The following is a 16,530-nucleotide window of genomic DNA, read 5'->3' as shown; positions in this document are numbered from 1 at the left end:
AATATTGAGAAGCGGTTCTTCTGCTACAGGTAACAACTCTTTCAGTAATTTAGTGGGTACAGGATCTAGCAGGCATGTTGTTGGTTTAGATGCAGTGATAAGTTTATTTAGCTCTTCCTGTCCTATAGTTGTAAAGCACTGCAGTTTATCTTTGCAGTTTATGAATCTCATACCCTTGTTCCTAATTATATCAGATAAAATTCACATAAACATTTTTTTTTTAGCTTGAAACGTCATGAACAGCAGCTAAGCTAATAATTTTCCATTTGCCTTTTTGGGATACCCAGCTCGAGGTAACTAGAGATTACGCCAGCTCCAGTGTGGATCCAGCCTCAAAGAAAGACTTCAGATGACCCAACCTATGAAGAGATGACCTCTGCGAGGACCCCAGATGATGCCAACTTGAATCGATATGCACAACTGCCAAATTTTCTCTATATTGTAATCATTATGTGATCACACTTGTAATAATTTTCTGTAAAGCTGCTTTGAAACGATGTGTATTGTGAAAAGCGCTATACAAATAAATTTGAATTGAATTTGAATTGATTGTATCCTCTTGGACAATGCTGTTAAAATCTTGAGCTTGTTTGGCAAATTTCATATCCACAAATTAAGAGTGACAGCCTAATTTTAGTTTTCATTTAGTTTGGTATTGAGGTAAAGTATTTTCCCTTTTTACATCACAAAGAAACAAAACAAAAAAGGCATTAAAAAAATCCCAGGTTTTAACTAAAATTACCAAGTATATTATGATACCAAGTCTATTCCAGGGTAGTTAAGGGGTGAAATGTCTGTTTTTAATTTCCTCTCTCTATCTGATTACATCATCCCATGTCACTGTCACTTGATTGTTTTGTTAGAATTTGGTAATTAACAACAATAACAATAATAAGAAAACAAAATGTAATTTCATGTATGTTATTAGCGTGAGATGACAACATAAGAAGTGTGATCGCATGTGGAATCTCATTATAAATTGATTTAAGAACAATTGTTAAGTGGAACATTTTGCTGACAGTTGAGCTGTGATTTATAACGTCAGGTCAGTTTGAACTGGTAAATGTTATGTTGTATCTTCAATGGAATGGTTAAAGAAGCCATAACAACAGTTGTTTAGAACAGTGGTTCCCAACATTTTGCATGTCTCCTTTCTCTGACACACCAATTTCAGGTCTTGGGAGTCTCTACTAATGAGCTGATGATCTGAATCAGGTGTTTTTGAATAAGGAGACATGCAAAACGTGCAGTGTTGGGGTGCCTCCAGGACCAGGGTTGGGAACCACTGGTTTAGAACAACCAAGTTTCAACAGATCTTGTTTTTCAAAATGCTCTTATGCTCCTTCCTCATTAGCTATGACAATTGGGAAATGATCATGCCTAGAATGCGAAATCATTAAGCTGCTGTCTTTGTTTTTACAGCTCAAGCTAAAGAGAAAGCATAACGCTGTGAAGATTTCATGTCATCACATACAATCTTACCATTATGAAAACAACACTGTCTGAGGAGGAGACACAAGCCAACACCTCAGTGAACTGACCAACCTATGTTCTTTATTAGAAAGATGGAGCAGTCCTCCAAGAGCTCTACAACTTGTTAGGATGCCGCATGCCAAATATACAGTCTCACATAAAAATGCAATGTCACAACGGATGAGCAGTATCTTTATTATTTGATCATTCTTACAACTTAATAAACAGAACAACGTTAGTAATAATTTATTTACCGTAATCCCTATAGCAATTCGGTATAGTGGATCTGAAATAAGAATGCCACAGCACAGAGGACGATTGGATGAAGTTCCTCTAAAACAGTTTTTAAAGGCACTTTCACAAGTACATAGTACAGAGATGTACATGGACACTGATATAACAGCAATTAAGTACAGAGATTCTGCTACTGTGTGCAGTTTTGCAGGGAGAACATTTCAAGACTTACCTAATGCACACTCTTAAAAATGAAAATAAAATAAAAACACTTTAACAAATCCTTTGTAATATTGTTCAGTATAAATCGGTAATCAAAAGGCTTTAGTATGTTAAAAACAGGCATTGCTTATATTTTTCTTAAAGTTGGTACAGTTTATCCCCTTGGTTCAGCGATGGACAATTGTGTAACATCAGCCAAACACATTTCATAGCATATTCTACCTAAATATGAGTAAACTGTTGTATAATCATCAGTGAATACAGTACAATTACACACACACTAAGTTATTGTCAAACTGTCATAATAATGTGAATGTCGATGCACAGATTCATATACTGTATATGAAATCCCAAATCTTTAATTTTGGAGTGCAAATACATGGGAGTGACTGATGCTGTACATAACTCTTTATCTTTGGGTAGCTCGCGTGACTGACTTAATTTGAGTGCGGTGCTGTGTGTGTTATTATTACGAAGGGTTAATGGGCCTCAAGCACACATAAGAAACAGCACTATCCCACGAAAGCACTGCAGTAACAGTCTCTGAGTCCATGGCTATTGGGATCATTCCCTTGTTTGGTGAACCAACAAGAAATATTGCCTCAAAAGTTTCTAGAAAAGTACTTGCATATGACAACTAAATGGATTATCGTTCATGCTTATAGGATAGAACCAAGCCGAGCGTTTTAGACAGCTAAGCTGACAGGGAAAAGATTCTCGTTGCCTATATGCATCAATCTCTAAGCAGCACTTAAAGAACTTATACTTTTTTTTGGCAGCTAGACTTGACTATTCACAGATTACATCTAATTAAGCAGAAAGAGACTACAAAAATATTGTTTATAGTGAGCAGTTGGTTCCTGGGAGAAAGTAATGAACATAAAGACAAAAAAAAAAAAAGGTTTAGTGGATGTACATTTATATACACAATATATATTTCTATCTTTCTAAATAAGAAATCAAGTGAAGAAAAAAAAAACTAGGAAAATGTTTCTTCAATGTAAGCGGATGTGGTTTACACAATCTCCCTGGGCATATATTCAAATATTACTATCAAAAATATAATATTCAAAGTAAAGCCTTGCTGACACAACTTAGAATCGCTCATAACATCGACAGCCAATCAGGACGAGCAGAAGATGTGACATCACATGCCCTTATATGGCAGTGTTTCTCCAACGTCAACATTCCACACATCATTTCAAAGAGTCCTGACTAGAAAACACTCTGAGATGTAAAGACACATTTCCCACAATCCTTATGCTGTAAACAGAGAAACCAAAGACCCCGCTTAGTTTCTGTATTATTCACATTTAGCAGTTTTTCTAGTGGATGTAAACTACTGATATATAGAAAGTCACCCTTAACAACATACCGTAGGAAGCTGTAGTGATTTGTTGCTTTCTTTAATATCATTGTCACAACTCCTTAATCTATTCACACAGAGTATTGCGGGAAAAAATAAGGTGTCAGACAAGCATGCAAACAGTTTTGTGATGCAAATAAACTGCTTTCCGTTAGTTGCAGGTGTCTAGAATATCTAAAAATGTTCATTTGAATTGACTAACTCTGAAATAGTAAACATCTGTGTAACTAACTCTATCCTCCCTCAGAACCATGCTTAGTGACCGACGTTATTCTAGTTTATTAATAATCCCTATATTAGTGTTGGAATTTTATACACACTAGTTCAAAACTACAGTCACCTCATTAACCACAGTAATGTATTTCTATTATCTTTAGTTATCTATATTTGCTTCAGTCCACTCGCTAAAGTGAATGAAATGTTACAAAATAAAGAACCACACGTCACTATGTTCATTGGCATTAAAATCCACTATAAATCTGGCTCTGACAGCAGTGGTCCTAATCTTACATTGTGTCCTCATGTCCCTGAACGTTTCGCCCACAATGAATCACATGGTGCAGGATTTGTCCAGTGGATCCTGTGGAGGGGCCGCCGGATGCTGCGCTGCTCCTGTTTTGGGTATCGCCACCATGGGTTTGGGCCGCAGGGCGGGGGGCTTGAGCTGCACCCCCATGCGCGGGGCCACGGCGGGCTTGAAGGTGCTCATGGTATCGCTGGAGGAGCTGGTGCTGCGGCGCATGGGCGGCTCTTTGACGGCGGGCCGCAGCAGGAGCCCGTGGAGTTGGCTCAGGGACTCGGTGGAGCTGGCCGGGGTGGGACCATTCTTCATCGGCTCCAGGGTGTCCAGCACCACGTCAGGGGCGTGTTTAGCAGAACTCTGCCGTTCAAGCTCCTTCAGCTCATTTAGAGCAGTGTTCATCGTCTCCTCTATGTCCTACAAGAAAGAGACAGAGCATTAGAGCGCTTATAATAATAAACATCAAACAAATGCAATACAAGCGGACAACATGATGAATCATGACTAGTGAGATAAAATATGTGAACATGAAATGGTCAGATTGTTAGTATTAAATAAAGCTGATGTATACATGAAACAATACATGAGACAAGTATTAAAGAGACACTGGAAATGTTGTTGTGAAACCAGTGGGGAGTTTTTAAAGTAGTGGATACTACTTAGTGTGTGACATGAAGTTTTTTTGGGGCTAGAATATGGACTCAATAAAACCATATTTTTCTCAGAACTATTTTAAACATGAAAATAGGCCTTATTCATGAAACACAAGCAGAATGAATTTATGTGAATTATTTGCTAGTCAGACATTTTGAAAAATAGAGGGGCTCAGGAAACTTTGCCATTTAAAATTATTTAAGGAAAGAAAAAACTTTTAAAATAATTAACAGGTACAAATTCTTATTTTTAATTTGACCGCTTCAAAAATTTATTTTTATTTAACAACCAGATTTTCCAAAGTCTTGGAAAACATAGAATTGTAAAAACGTGATTTCTATATTTAAAATAAATCAATTAAATTAAATATCAAAAAAAAAAATCATAGAAAAATAATAAGACAAATTATAAACTCATGGACATTTTTATAATGAAAATACATTTCTCGAGTTGATTTAATCAATAAAATATTTAATTGGGTAGAAATTGCTCTTTTTGAGCTAAAATACTTTTAAAAATCCTTATTCAGTAAACATGAATGACTGAAAGGTCATGTTAATTCACTAAGGAGGCCTCTGCAAACTTAATCTTTTCAAATAAGCAAAAGCAGCTGAAAATTATAAAAAACTGTGTGTGTGTGGAGGGGGGGTTCTCAAGGTCTTGGAAAACCAGGAGTTTTAACAATATAAATAATAATAATAATAATTTTAAAAGTCATAGACATTTCTATAAATCAACATGAATATTTAAATTATTTTATTGGGTAGAAATTTTTTTATTTAAATCCTTATCCAATCATCGCAAATGACTGGAAAATCATGTACATTTATTTGTCAAAAAGAGTGAGAACTCTTAAGAACATTCAATTTAAGAAACATCACAAAATAAATTGTGGTTAATTATATTTAATCTACTCACACTCCCGAGTTTCTGTAAATAAAGCAAGGAAATATATTAGCCTAGCTGGTCAGCTTTCAGACATTGTCTTTGACAATATGGGGCCTTGAAGTCAAAAAGGATGACAAGCACTGGCTTACAGCACATTTAAACAGAATTTTGAGTGGTTTACACATTTTCTTTGCTCGTGCTTCATAAATGAGACCGAGTGTGTGAGTGTGTTTTGCAGATACGCATTAGTCATTAGTAACAGGAGGCAGTAACTGACTATGTTACAGGGCTGGGCCTGCAGCGCATGGTGTGAGGGGCGTCGTCGCTCGCTTCCCGCTGACCTGTGCGATGCTCTCTGGATCCAGGCTCTTGCCGTGAGGCTCGGAGAAGCTTGTGTACTGGCCTGAAGACGTGGACCTGCGGATGGGAGGGCTCTCCATCTTTTTTATGGACTCGTGCCGGCTGACGTTGATCAGGCTGCCGTGGCCGGTCCGTCGACGTCTCTCGGGACTATCCATGGGCATGTGTCCTCTTCCTCTCAGCAGGTCCCGCGGACTGTAGTGGCCCATCACTGGAGATCCCAAATCTGGGTTGCCGTGACTACCGTGGCTGCTATGGTTGCCGTGGTGGCCCTGTGAGGGGTGGACCAAGCAGTGGGTGTCAGTGAGGCGAGCTGGAGGCCTGCGGGTCGGGGGGTCACTTCTCTTCCTGTACCTGCTAAATAAAGCAAAAGGAAATAAGACACGTTAAAGTGTGTAATTAATCTATTTCCATACCTGGCTAAACTAAAAGCTTTTGTGAGAGGTTTGGAGACCACTGCAAATGCTGTTAGCTTTACGTTAAGTGGTGGACATGGTTCAAAAACATTACTGGTCATCACATGCTGCATTTGGGAATATCAAGTGTGCTTCAGCGTTCATGCTTAATTAGCATCAGCGTCATCTCCAGAGTATCTGTGGCAGCCCTAGCAAGACTAAAGAATCTTCCAAAACATTTAAAAAACAAAATAAGCCGAAGATGTGGTGGAAAGCAGTGCTGTTATAGTTAAAACTATTTAAAAAAAAATTTGCCAAACAAACAAACAAAAACAACAACAACAAAAAAGCTACAAGAAAATGTAAACATTAGATTAAAGCCTAAACTAAAAAAATATATATAATAAAAAAACGAAAATGAGAAAAACTGCCTTGAAAGAAATAAGTGGAAGAACTAAAATTACTAAAACAAAAAAGAGACGCTGAATATAAATATTTAAAAAGCTATTAAAAATAAAATAAAACTAAACTTTTAGTTACTAAAATGAAAATGAAAATGAAAATACAAAAGCTAATTCAAAATATTAGTAAATGCTCTAATAGTATATAAATAATACTGGTGGAAATGACAGTTGCTAATCACAGTTTAGGAGGGGGAAAAAAAGACAACTGTTCTGTAACGCAAGTATCCAACGGTAAGTACTGTATGTTCTAAAGCCAAAAGTGCACATAGTTGAAGAGACATAAATTATTAATTAGTAAGATGAAGTATTTCTATCATAACATAGCCGCCTAATAACTTGTACTTAATGAGCTCTTGTAATGCTTGTATAATCATTTTGACAGTCCGTGATAGATAGCAATCAGTAATGACATGCTAAATTGTGAGTTCATAAATTACATAGCTGTGCTGCTGATAATGATCAAAGTAAATAGAAATGAAATGAATTTGAGTGTTATTTTATCTAAATACCAGTAGAGGTATTTGTCCAGCAGGGGGCGACCTGCACTACATTAAAACATGGAGCGACTCAATGGTGCACTGCTGCATAATACAAGACACGGAATGTGTCAAAAGAGAGTCAGGTCATGAAAAACTGGTGAACTTTTATGGGAAACCATATAAATCTGCTTTAGAACAACTACTAATTATTCAAATTCATATTGAACGGCATTTGACACTGAACTCTCAGAGTCATTTTATTTCTATGGCACAGTGCACAGTTATCACACTGCAGTACACTAACACTCACTGCTTATCCTGATATTCTGGCCAACTCAATGTAAACAAATACTGAGTTCATGTGTTTGAGCGCCCACCGCATCTTAGGACTAGCGCTGACATATCAAAGAGAATATTTGTCTTTGGAGATCACCACTTTATGATTTGATTGCCATAATGTCATTGGGTTTACAGTTGCAGAGGAGGCTATCCTCATCCGCGAGGAAGTATGTTTGATAAACGCACTTATGGAAGGAAGAGAACATCTAAATAAAGACAAATGCACTGAAAGATTTAAGAGGCAGGAATCATAGCTGCACGACACAGAGGGATAGAGCGAATGAACGTGGGAGTCACAATGCTCCCCCGTTCAACACAATAAAAATAAAGACTTGATGTAATCAGCTTCAAGAAAATCCACACGGGGACTTCTTTCTTCGTTCTTGTTACTTATAGGGTATTTTTTTAAAGTTATATTTATGGGCTTTTATGCCTTTATTGTGATTGGACAGTAGAGAGCTGACAGGAAAGCATTGGGCAGAGGGGAGCGGGATTGGCCCTTGAGACGGGAATCAAACTCGAGTTGTCGCACTAACCACAAGGCCATTGGCGCTGACACAGGGTATTTGTTTGATTTGATTGTCATTTAATTGACTGTTCCTGTAACTGAATAGCCTAAGTGTCTTGGAGTGCTTGAAGCAAGGAAATTCTGGGATGTGTTCGTTCCAGTGTTAATTTTGACAGCAAATTTTGATTTAGTTTTAATCATAGTCTTTTGACTAAAATGCTCCCTACTGTTTACGTTCACTTAAGACGTAATCAGCTGTGTTTATGTGAATACTCGTCAAAACGGACAATTCTACTCGCGCGCTGTGAGACGCGCTTTCTGTGTGTGTATGCTTCAGTGTCTGCGCTCAGAAAACCGGACTGAATCGAGTTCTCTCTTGCGTCGTCAGATTTATCCATACGTCTGCTCTTTTCTTACTCCCACATATTGACATTTTTGAACGTTTTATGCGACGTGCAGCAAGTGTATGTTAGCTTATGTCCAGCCGGTTGATATGTACGCATCTAACCTCCGAACCACGCAGCAGATTCGTTCTGAATGAATCTCTTCTCAAATCGTCCCTCCCTAAAATTTTCCTCTCATTTTTATTCGTTGACGAAAATGTCAATAGATTTACGTCATAGTTTTTGTCATTCAAAAAGAGTTTTAGTTCATATCGTCTCGTTTGTCGTCAGTGAAAACAATGTCGTTGACGAAAATTATTCGGCAACGAAATTAACACTGGTTCGTTCACTCACCTGCTGATGTAGGCATCAGGTAGCCTGCTGCCTGTTGGAGACCCAATGTCTCTACTGGAGCTTTTCTCCTCTCCTCCATGCCCACTGCTGGCCTCACTGTCCGCCTTTTGGCTCAGAGTGTCAGAGAATGTGTCATCCCTGTAAAAAAAACAGCAAACAAGCAGTTATAAAAACCCATTTACACGCATTAGGCTTAGTTTAATGTTTAAACACAAACTGTTTCAAGACAGACAACAAGAAGAGCTCAGATTGCTACCAAAACACATTTCAAAAAAGTCAAAAAGTCCCAGGTGGGCACTCGTTGGTTTGTATCGCTGAGCTTTTCCTTTTCACTCAATACTCCCCAATACACTAAACGTAGGGTTGCATGACTTGGGGGAAAAAATCTAATTGTGATTTTTCTGATAAAATGCGATTAAAATGAAAAAGCAACCGGTTTGCTGTACTTGTTTGTAGGGCAGCACAATTTGACACAAAAATGTTGCAATTACATATCAATATGAAATAATAAAAATTAACAATAACAATAATAATAAATAATATTAATAATAATAAAATAATTATTATTATTATTATTTTAAAAAAGCTACAGTTTTGCTTAGATTTTTTTTAAAGGGCTGCACAATTTGTCCAAAACTTTTGCGATTATATATCAATATGACCATATAATAATAATAATAAACATTATTGTTATTAGGACTGAGGGGCTGACGCTGCTGGTCTAGGGCCTCTTAAACTCCCTCTCTACACCAGGCTGTAAATTCTCTCAGTGCCACGAGCCAAGAACACTCATCAACAGAGGGTCATGATGTGAATTGTTGATACACACACACACAGTGGGCTGGTATGGGTTCTGTTGTTGGCGTCACTCAGTACTGTGCCCAATCCATTAGATTTGCCCCCCTTATGAGTCATAATCTGTTCAACTAGGCGCCAATGGTTGCCCAGGCGGAACAAGTTGTCATGACGATAAAGGGATTTACCAGAGGAGATGGTCCACAGCAGAGTGGTGAAACTAAACTCAGATGTGCCTCAAGTTATGTTCCAAATCTATCTAGATGCCTACCTTGACAGCATTTTAAGGCTTCATAGGTACATTTCCTTGAAATTAGGCATTTTATGCCCTACGCCTACTTCCATATTACATAGTATGCAAAAAGCAGTACATCAAAGCTGTATTTGCAAATATACAGTATTCAAAAGGCAGATGTAGTATGTCTAGATTGTAATATAGAACATATGTTATTAATGGTCGCAAATTCTTAATTTTGGACACAGCTTGTTTATCTCTTGAGGAGAAGGCAATCCCAGAATGTGACAAGCTCAGGGAAAAAATAAAATAGTGGACAAATCAAAAGAAATAATATTACACTATACATACTAGGGCTGGGGAAAATAACATAATATTAAAATAAATAATAATAATAACGAAAAGCAAACAAACAATAAATTCACTACCCAGGTGCCAATAAAAATTTTATTTAAAATATTATTTAATATAATTAATATAAATAATAAATATTATTTAAAATATTTTATGATGATTCTACATTAATATGACAATTACATATGTAAATTGTTTAATTGTGATTTTTTTTTTTACATACGATTGTTATATAATAATATATATATAATAATATATATGATTTATATATAGTAATATATACATAATATACAATAATAATTGATATGTGATTAATCATAAAAATCTGTGCAATTAGTTACATTTTTATTATAGTCACAGCCCTAATATATACTAAATAATAAATTGTATTTAAAATATTATTTAATATAATTAATATAAATAATAAATATTATTTAAAATATTTTATGATGATTCTACATTAATATGACAATTACATATGTAAATTGTTTAATTGTGATTTTTTTTTTTACATACGATTGTTATATAATAATTTATATATAATAATATATATGATTTATATATAGTAATATATACATAATATACAATAATAATTGATATGTGATTAATCATAAAAATCTGTGCAATTAGTTACATTTTTATTATAGTCACAGCCCTAATATATACTACATAAATAATAAATTGCCTCTTACATTTTCCCTTTTACAAACATAATATCTTATCCTAATTTTGTTATTAGATTTTCTACATTGTGTTGTACAACAGTAAAATCTTTTTCTGATTTATGTAAACTTACAGATTTATTTCTAATTTGTTACATTTTATGTTAATTTTATTCTATGTACAGAGAGTTAAATTTAGAATCTGAAGTAGAGTTATTATAAATTATAATTATATAATACTGAAAAGGACTAAACAGACTAAAACTCAAAAACAGGTAAATCTATTCAGCCCAATATTTGTGTGCTATGTATTTTCTTGCCTGGTGAAATAAAGGTTAATAACATCAAACTCTGTTGAAGCGCTATTATTATTATTTATATTCTTTTATCACGGTAGAACAGTAGAGATACTCACATATCCTGTACAACAATGTACTGGTGAGGCACTAGGCCGTCTATGCCGTTGTGTCTGCCCTCCCACCAATCATTCGACGCTCTCTGATACAGCAGTAGAGATGCACCCTTCTTAAAGGACAGCTCCCGCGCAGAGCGGCCCACATAATCAAATTTTGCGATGGCTTCAATGGGCTCCCCCTCTGTAGAAGAAAAAAACACAGCATGGTTAATTCAGTGAGTTAGAAGAACGGAACCCGATGTCACATGTGAATAAGAGCATTTCAATGCATCAACATTATAGGGTCTCTGATTAGCTGCTGTACATGCCTTTGCCACCATGACCCCCTATACGTAAGGACTCATTAGAGAGCCAACAGGCTTCAATGCATGCAAAGTAGCTGCAGTTCTGGCAGAACGGGCTGTTCTTATCTTCAGGACAATCGGGCAATGTGGACCTTACCAACAACATCACAACTCCTGCCAAATGAGTGCAACACCTCTTACAAAACAGCACTGTGATACATTGGTGGCAATACTATGGTGCTTGAGTAATAAGGTACAAGACACCATGCTAAATTATGAGCTAAGTCACAGTTAAAGGGGAACGACAGGGCTTGCAACCCTTTACAAAAAATATAAAAATTCAATAATGATTTATTTTATTTATATAAATGTTTTAATATTTCAAATGACGCATTTCAATATTTAATTAAAACTATATTTATTAAATAATATTTAAATACAAATTTCTATTAGTTAATATATATGATTGAATAAAATTAGCTTTAACAAAAATTATAAATAAAAATAATACATTTTAAGCAAAATTACCAATCAGCATCTATGAGCACCACTGTGCTTTTTATAAATGGATATAAACTGTGATACTGAATGAATACCATATTTTTGTGCAATGGTATTTACACATTACGCAAATATACTAAAAAAAGTGACGATGGTGATAGCTATCATAATATTACCATTTTACTATGGTCATAACACCATGGTACTTTTCTGTAAAACCAAAAAAGTCTCATTAAAATGTTGCTAAATTATAAATCAAGTTACAGTTGAAGGGGAATGCCAGTGCTTGCAATCCCTTCAGCACAGCCTAAAGTTATTTAAAAAAAAAAATGTTTTGCTTTCTATATTTTAGAAATTATTTATATATTTTTATATTTAAATAGTACATGTAAATATGTAATAAAATATGATATTTCATTATTTAAATAATTTTTTAAATATTTAAATATGTAATTATTTCATTTAACTACCAGCATTATTACCAGCATGTCCACATCCATCATGGTATTATCATTTTACTATGTCCAAAAAACCCTGGTAACACCACGGTAATTTTGTAAAAAATTGTCTCTTAAAAATTACTTGAAATTAAATGTAATTAAATGCATATTGTGAATATGTTTAGTCTTTTCTAAGACTTTTTCTATTTCTTTCCTTTCTGTAATGCATTACAGTCATTAGTCAAACATCAAAACTGTCAAAAATGTTAGTGAAAATGTAGCAATAATTGTGAGTATTCAAAAAAAAACAAACAAAAAAAAACTCTGGAGAAAGGCACAGCTTTACCATTGTTGCAAATAAAGACAGAAAAATTAGGGAAAACATCTAACAAATCAGACAAAAGAGAATACACAATCCATCTTACACAGGAACAGTAAAAGCAATATAAAAACATGAAGCACAAGCTCAAAGAGGAAATGCTTTTTCATTCTCGACAGTCTGTTGACTGTCTGAATTAATTGGGATGCTCTGAGACCAGGCACCTTGTTAATAAAGAGGACGGGGTGGAGATCAATATGGCCATCAACTGTCCACACGTCCCTGTCTCTCCTCCATCTCTGCCTGACAGACGCTGTCATTCATTCAGTGTCCTTGCAAAAGCCTGTTCATGTATCATAGTGCTGCAAGGACAGTGTTTGACAAGACAGGAGGCAGACAAAGTAACAGTCAAAAATTTACCTAAATTATGTATGATTTTAGCTCAGAAAACAATTTAAAAAAAGAAAGAAAATGCAGACACTGACCAGAATAATTCATTTGTTTACTGTCCAAAACCTTGCTCACTAAATTACACAAAGGCACTTCACGATACACTTTTAACTCATTCGGAAGTCTGTATTAAAGAGACTGTAACTTTTGTTATGGTACTATTTTTATTCACAGACATTAATGCTGTTCTTGCACTCGCTTGCTCTAGTTGATTACACATTGTACCATATGGACTCCCTGTTGCCCCAGAGGAGAGCTAACAACCCATGCTAGGTTTTCTGGCTAAACATACACTGCTCTAACAGTAAGTTACACACCAGCACCCGCGGCTGCAAGCAGACCCAGGAGGAATAAAGGCTGACAGAGTAGAAAACTGTTTGTAAGCGGCATTTCCTGTTTTTTAATGTTTTTAATAGAGACATGCTTGCAGACTGCAGGAGTGCTGCCATTTAGAAGAGAAAATGAGCTCTTTGCAACATCATCAGGGGCCTGTTAAGAAATGTTCTGTCTTTTAACAAAGACCACATGTTTTTGGTTTTCTACTCAAAGGCTGGCATTTCAACAAAGCTTTGTTGTAAAACAGAAACATCCTAAGTAAACTCAACATGAATTAGAATTCAATACCCATTTGAATTATATAATGTGACTTATTTTATAGTGAACCCAAATATTCAAGAAAATTTTGTATTTTAAGAACTGAAAAAAAAAAAACCAAGATAAATTGACTTAAAAAGCAATAATGCATAAGATATTAAGACACATTTTCATAATTTAAAAATATATTTAATAATAGATTTTTTTGTTTATAAAATAATTTTCTTATCCTCACCAATGATATACTTGTTCAAAAATACAGTAATATTATGAAATATTTCTAAAATGTAAAATATTTGTATTCTATTTTAGCCTATATTAAAACTTAATTTATTCCTGTGATGCAAAGCTGGATTTTCAGCATCATTACTCCAGTCTTCAGTGTCACATGATCCTTTAGAAATCTTTCTAACATGCTGATAATAAGATATATGCTCAATAAATATATTTTTAATTATTATCAATGTTGAAAACAGTTGTGATGCTTTATATTTTTTGGAAACCGTGACATAATTTTTTTTTCTTTGATGAATAGAAAGTTCAAAAGAGAAGAATTTATTTGAAATATAATTTTTTTTACATTTTTTTTAATTAAAACAATAAATAAGCTCATTTTTGATTTCATGTTAACTTTTAACCAAATATATCACACAAACCAGCATTTCCAAAACGGCCAATATTCTTATTGTACATCGATTTCTCACAGATGCTGAGATTTGTCTTTTTCTTCCCAAGAGAGCATTATGTCTGCTTATTCCAGTTCACTTGAATGAATAAATGGCTCTAAAGGCATAGCAGGGGTCCCATCACTTGGCAAAGTGGTTTTCCAGATGGGCCCTGAGACGATCCCATTCAGACGCAGTGATTGAGGACAGATGCTGCACTGGTCACAGGTTTGAGCAGGCTGATATAATTATGCTTGAAGTTAACAGTACAGCCATCGGTTCCGCAGGATTGTTTACGTCTCCATTATAACGACAGCTGATAAATATCCAACTGAGACTTTTTTGAGAGAAGATTTAGAAATAGAATATAATCCAAACTGCTTATTAAGACAAAACACACAAGTTACCCATAAGTGAGATCGGACATAAGCTATGTTCACAGTGTGACGAAAGAGAATAATAATTCCTCTCCTGGGAAAAACCTCCTCAATACATTCATAAAGAAAATATTTGGAGCAAAACCATGGAAGCTGAGAGCAATTTTACAATTTTCAGGTGAGTTATTCGGTCTGACGTTGATATTTGACATCTGTGTTAGTTAATGGAAACCCTGACAAGTATCAGGTTTCTCAGTTAAATGTTATAGGTTCATGAAATTTAAACAGACAATAAGATGGGAACAGTCAAAATTAATCTTCAGCATGCAGATGTGCATGTCTGGATGTCTAATAGTGATTTAAGAACAAATTACACGTTTGTGCGTAATATCCTTCAATGAATCCGATCCGAAATAAATTGAACACCAGAGGTTCTGGGTTCTGTTTATACTTGGTGAATATGAGATCTGTCTGTTCAGCAGTGTTGAGAGAAGGAGAGACAGGACGAATAATGGCGGCATTATGTCAGAGTTGGACACAAGTCTCAGTTCCAGTTTAACACTTAGTGACAGGTTACAGTTAAATTATTATTTTTTTTTTTTAAAGAGTCGCGTTTACCAATGCAAAACAAAACGGTTCAAAATCAACAAAAAGCTGCTTGGTTTCAAAGTTAAAATCGCTACACTATTGGACCTTTTTCCTCACAAAATTTCCCCAAACTTTTGCTTATGGAACTGCACCTTAAAGTCCCCATGAAATCAAAATTAAAGTTTTTTGGGTGATAGTATCAATCGCATCGTACTTCAGCTTCTCATCAAACTTTGTCCAATCAAATGCTCTCTAGAATCCGAAGCGCCCGCCCCCTACACTATAGACGCTGAAGCCTTGGCTGAAATCGGTCACTTGTCCACAGAATTAGAATTTTCTGTACAGTGAATGGCACGTCGTGCACTATATAGGGGACAGGTATAGTCAAACAGTGTAAATATGCTTTCCATTGAGGAAAAAAAGAGGTATCGCTGTGTCACGCTAACCACCGCACCGCACACACACTCTGCTCCGGTCCAGAGACACGATAGCACGGAGTGGATCACATGCGCGAGTCGGCGCAGACCACAAAATGTATCAGAGCTATTTGAATTCTACACAGAATGCTATATTTTATAGCAATATGGATGAGATTGTGGCTGGCATACCCTGTCAAATGCGGCTTTACGGAGCTCAACGGCTCAGAACGGCTCTAGCCCAAGCTGTGATATAAACGAACGCTATTGGCTATTTTAAAAAGGGGCGGGGCTGCTTGATATGTCCCGCCCTGTCTGCCTTTTTCAGTTAAAATGACATCAACACAGAGTAACGCTGCATGTGTCTAAGCATTTCAGGGGACCTTTTAAGTCTATTTTATGGTCAGTTTTATCACAAATCTTCTCAACAAGCAGCACAATTTGAGGTATCTTTCATGTTCGTAGCACAAACAGTGAGGGACAAATTATTAGTCTTTGAGTAATAATTAATACACAAGAATGAACAATAATATTCTTGCCTTAGTCAAATAAATAATTCCCATTTGAGCAATTACAGGGAGAGTCTATTGCCATTTGTTTTCATGCTCCAAAAACAAAAATAGACTTCAAAGCAACTACTTTCTAATCAAGTTGTGTTTTTGGTATTTCTGATTCAGTCCTAGCATTTATCTGACTCCCTGCACAGACACTCGCTCTTAAATAATACAATAAACTTGGCTTTTGTCTGTCTGACAAATCTTAGGTATGGAAAAAGCAGACTTCCCACTTCTCTTAT

General features: G+C 35.5%; 1 protein-coding gene across 1 annotated transcript in view; it reads right to left on the bottom strand.

Annotated features, from left to right (window-relative positions):
* Window positions 1–2,077: 2,077 nt before the first annotated feature.
* LOC107738426 (SLIT-ROBO Rho GTPase-activating protein 1-like) overlaps window positions 2,078–16,530 on the bottom strand; it is a 63,392-nt gene continuing 48,939 nt past the window's right edge. The window contains exons 15-18 of the mRNA XM_016550194.1: window positions 11,101–11,281; window positions 8,640–8,777; window positions 5,699–6,074; window positions 2,078–4,232 (exon numbers count right to left, since the gene is read on the bottom strand). Of these exons, the coding sequence (XP_016405680.1) occupies window positions 3,846–4,232; window positions 5,699–6,074; window positions 8,640–8,777; window positions 11,101–11,281 (1,082 nt within the window). The 3' untranslated portion in view covers window positions 2,078–3,845. The remainder of the gene's footprint in view (window positions 4,233–5,698; window positions 6,075–8,639; window positions 8,778–11,100; window positions 11,282–16,530) is intronic.

Source organism: Sinocyclocheilus rhinocerous, unplaced genomic scaffold (genome assembly GCF_001515625.1).
Source record: "Sinocyclocheilus rhinocerous isolate Xijiao unplaced genomic scaffold, SAMN03320098_v1.1 scaffold975, whole genome shotgun sequence".
Classification (NCBI taxonomy): Eukaryota; Metazoa; Chordata; class Actinopteri; order Cypriniformes; family Cyprinidae; genus Sinocyclocheilus; species Sinocyclocheilus rhinocerous.
Note: the sequence above shows the minus strand (reverse complement) of the source record. Positions and strands in the feature narration are given on the sequence as shown.